This window comes from Lactuca serriola, chromosome 4 (genome assembly GCF_051521515.1).
Source record: "Lactuca serriola cultivar US96UC23 chromosome 4, Lser_US96UC23_V15, whole genome shotgun sequence".
Taxonomy (NCBI): Eukaryota; Viridiplantae; Streptophyta; class Magnoliopsida; order Asterales; family Asteraceae; genus Lactuca; species Lactuca serriola.
Window position 1 is genome coordinate 72,810,465 of NC_136411.1, and position 6,604 is coordinate 72,817,068.

At 33.1% G+C, this 6,604-nt stretch overlaps 1 protein-coding gene across 3 annotated transcripts; it reads right to left on the reverse strand.

The window, feature by feature from the left end:
• Positions 1–2,793: 2,793 nt before the first annotated feature.
• Positions 2,794–6,372, reverse strand: LOC145101877 (Protein kinase superfamily protein). 3 transcript variants are annotated; one of them, XM_079039176.1, is made up of 9 exons: positions 6,221–6,372; positions 6,075–6,156; positions 5,035–5,520; positions 4,783–4,948; positions 4,659–4,709; positions 4,394–4,576; positions 4,178–4,271; positions 3,479–4,110; positions 2,794–3,325 (listed from the first exon to the last, which is right to left on the reverse strand). In XM_079039176.1, exons 3-9 carry the CDS (start codon positions 5,496–5,498, stop codon positions 2,942–2,944), a joined length of 1,974 nt encoding a protein of 657 aa, XP_078895302.1. In that variant the 5' UTR covers positions 5,499–5,520; positions 6,075–6,156; positions 6,221–6,372; the 3' UTR covers positions 2,794–2,941. The 3 variants fall into 3 exon arrangements, with proteins under 3 accessions (XP_078895302.1, XP_078895301.1, XP_078895303.1); XM_079039175.1 differs by having other exon boundaries at positions 6,075–6,340; XM_079039177.1 differs by having other exon boundaries at positions 2,794–3,322; positions 6,075–6,339.
• Between the last annotated feature and the right edge of the window lie 232 nt (positions 6,373–6,604).

Consider the following 6,604-nt stretch of genomic DNA (forward strand, 5'->3'; position numbering starts at 1 on the left):
TGATAAATTGATTGGAAATGCAAAAACACCCAAATTATGGAGGTTATCGTAGATGGAATTATGGTGGTTGAGGACTTCAATTGGTGTTTTTTTGTAAATGGTTATTATGGGGTAGGTATATGTTTATATGGAGAGCATAGTTTCAAAAAAGGGGGCTAGAGAGATAAAAGAATGTGAATGTATTTAACCATTGCTCATTCTTTTGTTTTCAATACCAATGGTGCATTTGGTAAAATTAACTTGGTAGCTTCTTCTTTTGATTAATCTAGGAAGCCAATAGCTTTTATATATGCAAAAGTGTTTGGAAAAACTAGTTGGTAGCTTTTGAATGTGTATAACAAGTTAAAAAGTAAAACCTAAAAACTCTCGTAGCTACTTGAAGAAGCTTTTGGATTTAGAGCTTTTTGTTTAAAATAAAATATAAAGGCTTTTGCTGTCAAATGAACTTTTTAAATTTTTTCGAGCTTTTTCTTATAGAGTTAATGTCATAATACGGTAATAAACCATCTAAATTGTTTTGAAAATACCATTAAACTAAAAAGTGTTATCAAAAGATAACAAACTTTAACTTTTGTTTTTAAAATACTATTACAACATGTAATAGCTTTTTCTCCTGGTCATAATGATATTTTTAAAACAAAAGTTATAGTTTGTTACATGTTCATGTGTTTTTTAGTTCAATGGTATTTTTAAAACAAAAGTTATAGTTTGTTACCTTTTAATGTCTTGTTTAGTTAAATGATATTTTTAAAACAGCTCATATAGTTCGTTACCATTTCATAACTTTTTTAGTTCACAAATTGATAATCGCATTATTTCATTTTGTAATTTTTAATACTTGTTTATGATCCAAAATACATGAAATTTATTAATTTTATAATATAAATAATTACACATCAATGCAAATTTGCTAGTAAGGTCGCTTATTTTCATGGAATTCCAAAAGAATCCTTTTTGGACTTGTTATATCAAAAGAATATACCTGGATAAATCTAAGATGCAAATGGATACGATGCCAACATGGATAGGAGGTTTCAAGCAAAACCAAAAAACCAAAAATAATGAAGTAATTTTAACCGGTTAAACCAAACGAAGAAGCCTAGCTAATATTTTCAATTTTACGTACAATGAAAATGAATGAAGCTATTTTAACTGGTCAGCTCGGACGAAGCGATTTCAACATATCAAAATGAATAATTTTTGTACTTTATAATTAGAGATTAATATAGATATCTTTTCATGAAAAACAAATTTGTGTTGCAACTTCATAGTTTAATGATAATATAATTTTTTTAAACTATGAACAACGTAATATTTTGTTTGAAAAAATATATTTATACTGATGTGTAAATATTAAGGTCACAAAATTAATAAATTTCATGTTTTTTAGATAGTAGGCAAGTGCTAAAAATGAAAAAATGAAGAAAAAAAATATGATTATTAAATTTTGAACTAAAAAGTGTTGAAAGGTAACGAAATATATAAAGTGTTTTAAAGACATGAAAATGTAACAAACAATAACGTTTTGTTTTAAAAAATATCATTATGACCAGAGAAATGGTTATTACAGGTCATAATAGTATTTTAAAAATAAAAGTTAAAGTTTGTTACATTTTAATGATATTTTTGAGTTTAATGGTATTTTCTAAACATTTTAAATAGTTCATTACCTTATTATAACATTAAGTACATTTCTTACAAATTAAAAGTTTTCAAACACTTTCAAAAGTTATATAGCAAACACACTGTAATTTTAATCTTTTGAATTTTGAGTCTAAGAAACAACAAACAGATAAATATCCTAGATTAATCAAAAGAAGTTAATTTTATTTTGAAATAGAAAAATTACATGGATGGGGTATTATTAGTCATGTTAGATTTGTAGTATTTTTTGTTTTAAGTTTACCACTCCTTTTTAATATTTTTACGACTATAAACGAATAGATAGATTGAAATAGGTTTTTGTTGTGTTGCATGGAAGGTTCTAAAAAATGCATTATGGCAATGCCAAGGCATCAAGGCATGGCTCCGCAGCCATGAAAACACTCATCACGTCGCTATTAGACATGGCGCACACTATGGCTTGTCTAGGCACGCTTCCCCCCATGTTGCGGGTTTTTGTCAATGCACTTTTTTTTTCCTTTTTCTTATCCAACATGATGTATCTATTGAAATTTTGTTAATTTTTTGTTACAAGGTATTTGATATAACACTTGTAAAATCTTTGTATATTTAATATAAATATAAAAATTATATATATATATATATATATATATATATATATATATATATATATATATATATATAAAATTGTTGTATTAAGTCAAGCCTTCAAAAAACATCATCGCTCGTAAAAGCCTGAGGAAAAATGTCATAGCTCACAAAAGTTTAAGGTTTGACATTTTAGAACTGTGGTTGCATGCAGTTATCCTTTAATTTTGGAAACTTGGAAGTGATGTTTAAAATTTTTGAAATTTGAATCCTAAATACATCCTAACAAGATTTTACAAAATGAAAACGATGATGTGTAAGTAGTTGGTGTTGACATCCTTTGGTATTTAGAAACCATAATGGTATGACATGATCCAGCCTCCTTAAACTGAATGATCCAATGGCACCTTCTTTCTTATCATATGGGTTATTTGATTTTAACCAGAGGCAGGCAGCACAGAGTAATATATGTATAGGTCCGTATAACACAACAAAAGGTAAGGTGATAGTGATGAATTAATTAATTACTTAATTAATAACATGCATGGAATGGACTATGGAGTTGGAATCTGTAAACAGATATAGCAACAAATCAACAATCATTTGTTTCAGATATAATAATACCCCAACCAGTTTTCTTAAAATGTTGACAAGATCACAAGACAAGTATCTTTTTTGAACACATGATTATATAATAATAATAATAATAATAATAATAACATCAGCAAGACTAGAAACCAGCCCATCCAGCAGGTCGGGAAGCCGACTTACTTTCTTTGTTTTTGAAGTCCTCCCCATAACGAGAACGCCCAGAATTGGTGGTGGTGCTGATATTAGGTGTTGTGTTTGCCTGAGAGTGAGAGCCAGCAGCAGCAGGAACCGCTGTGAAGCTTTCTGCTCCAAAACCCCAATTGGTGGTGGTGGTGGTGCCGCCTTCAGCCGCTGGCTTGTTCTGGTGCCCGTTTCTTGTTCTAACGGATTTGGAGTTGTTTGTGGGATTCTCCTCAGGAAAAGCCTGCCATGAGTTTTGTTCAGGGCTTAGGCTTGGGACTGGGGACCCTTTATCAAATAATCCCTTTTCAACCTCCCAAACTCTTCCATCTTTCTCTTTCTGCTATTAAATTTTAAAATTAAACAAACAATCATAATTTAAAACATACTGTATTATTCAAACTACAATGTCATAATTAAAAAAAAAAAAAATGTGAATGTAATACAAAGAAACGAAACTAGGTTGCTATATATAATAAACAACCATGAAATTTACCTGTGGAGATGGAGATGGAGACTGGTGTTGAATTCCAGGAGATGGCTGGGTTTTAGAGCTGCTTTTATTTGAAGATGGAGTTGTAGAAGCAAGAGTTTGCTGCTTCAGCTCATGTAGCTCTTGTCTCTGTGATCGACAAATAGCAGATAACTTTTCATATTTAGAAATCAATTCATTTTTCTCCATATTAACCTGCTTCAGCTCTTCCCTTAATCTTTCTACTTCACCCTCTAACTCCTCTTCCTTCCCAACTCTATTCATGCCAAACTCACTTGCAAAAGCATTAAAACCATCATTAGATTTTGGACCACCTTCTGGGAAAAAGTTCATTTCAAAGTCCTTTGAAGGACCCGACTTCCCCTGCACCATTTTTTGCGAGGACCGCGAATGACGACCTTCGTTTTTCGGAGGACTAGTTCTGTGTAAAGTAAATCTCTCAGCCCCACTTGCCTCTTCATCAAATTTAAGCTCTTCAACAACAGCTGATTCCTTAGCATGCTGAGTTGTCCAGAAAGCACCCATGGGCCCACCACTTCCCTCGTTCCGGGATGACTCAGCGGTGGTGGTGGTTGGTGGCGGCGGTGGGCTTCTACGAGGCACCGGGCTAGATTTATTTGCAGGCTTTGAAAGACCTGTTAAACCACAATTAAAATTTGAATAAAAATATAATAATAATAACAAAAAGAATTGATTTATGACCTTCATGGATGTCAGCTTGGAGCATTTCAGGTGGTCTATCGGGTAAAGACTTCTGAGATTCATCGGGTAATAGGCCATTAACTCGAAACCACACCTGCATAAATCAAAGAAAAATGACATGAGTAAAAATGGGTATACACATGGCAGCTATGTTCCATGTGTGTATAACTAACCTAAATTCATGGAGATGAATGTCCAATCAAGCAAAGCTCTTGCCTGCGTGATGTCTGGTCTGGAAGATGGAGAAGATTGCAGCATGTCCTTGATGAGATCTGTTATTGATGAGCTGTACTTTGGCATTTCTGGAATGCGATAATTTCCATTCAATACTTGTAGCTTCGATTCACCATCAAATGCAGACTTGAAGTAACAGATGCGGAATAGTAGACACCCAAGTGCCTGCATGAAATCAAACTAGGATGAGAAGGGCATTCATGTCTTTTCACATGGGTCAGGGTAACAAATGGAAAACTCAACTTACCCATATATCAACTTTCTCGCTTATAACTTCTCTCAGAAGCAAATCCCACATCTGAAACAAGAACAAAAGTTGCAAATGAATCAAAAAGAAAGATTTGATTGTTAATTATCTTTAATAAACAAACCTCAGGGGATCTATAGGCAGGTGTTGTGTGTTTTCTTATATTGTCTTCTTCAATGCCCATTTCTTCAGGCCTTTCAAAACGTTTATGATTCGTTGAGGTGCTACCAAAGTCACATAACTTCCATAATCCATCAGATCCAAGCAAAATATTCTCTGCCTTCAAGTCACTACATTTGCAAATTAAAAATTATTGCTAATGTTCTTCAAAAGCAAAAGACATAGAAAAGAATTTAATAAGTATTATGTTAATTACCGGTGAGCAATGGGTGGTGACTGGCAGTGCATAGCAAAAACTGCATTACAGACATCTCTGAATATTTGAAGAATTTGTTTCTCTTCAAAGAAGCCAGCACCTCTGCTTTCCAGCACATTAACCAGAGATTTATCACAAAATTCCATAACAAGTAGTGCTTCCTTTGTGCGCCCTGTATCCAAGAAAGTATGTGCACATAGCATGACAATGTTTGGGTGTCCTTGAAGTGATTTCATCACGGATATTTCTTTCTTCACAAGATCTAGAGATTCTTCATCGTTACATATCATGTGTTTTAGTGCATATTGCTTTGAACCATTTAGAGCATCTTGAGCCAAGTAAACACAAGAGAATCCACCCTCAGCTATCACATTGCGAACTTGAATTTTTAGATTTCCAATGTCAATCATGCGACCTTCGAGTCCGGACTTCTCCTTTGGCATGAATTGTTTGATTCTCCACATGGTTGATAGCAAAAAAGTGAATCTGCATAATGTTTGTTGTTAATTGAGAATCACATTTTTGAAAGCAGATGACGCGTGATTACAATGTTAATCTGTATATAGAATTCATTCAGTAATCGGTGCTGAGTGCCTGATCTTCGAGTGCAATAACTCACGCTTGATTACAATCAACAGTTTCAGTAAGCCCTCAAGAAATTGGATGAAAATATTAAATTATATCTCCTAATCGTATACGGATCTTTTCACAAATTCGTAGTAGCGTTGCGATTTCATAACCAGCGGTAGAAAAAATAAACAGAGTACGAAAATGTATATTTCGAATGTAGTTAAGAGATCTAAAAGATTCGATAGATTTCCATCGCACATGACTTCCTTACGACCTTGATTCCACACGTCAAGTGAAATTCACAAATGGATCTTAAGATACAAAGACCTAGATCTACGTAAACTCTTGTCACTGCTATAGTAATCTACTCTAAGCATAAATAAACCAGAAATGATGCCGAATTTTTTTTACAACACTGTAAATAGAAAAGGAACACCGAAATCAATAGCGTGTGATCAAAGGAAACGAACCTGGCGAGAGAGAACCGGATAGATCGGCAAGCAACTAAAGCAGAGTCTTTTTATGGATTGTTGTTGTTTGTGTGCGCAAGATCTGGGATCAGAAGTGAGATTTTATTTGTGGGGATGAGATGAAATGATGGTTTTAGATTTGATACCTGATTGTGATCTCAGATCTGGATTTGTAGCTTTGAGCATAAGGAAGGAAATCGACGACAGAAAGAGTGTGTGGTGGGACGGCCGATGGAGAAAAGAACGCTGATAGCGTATGATCACCAGTCCACGATTGTACATGTATGTATATTTAACTACTGTGTGTATCTACAAGATTAATTAATTTTTTGTAACGTGCCTATAACCAATTCTAATTATATATTCGTTAAGCTAACTAATATTTTTTGTGTTATAAGAAGTACTAAACTTTAGAAAAAAAAATACGAGTTTTAATTGACTATTTCATTTAATTAACTTTCTAATATTTCTCATTTAATTTTTTTTTTTTAAATTTAGTATATGAAGGTCATCTTAAATTTTTAAAATCT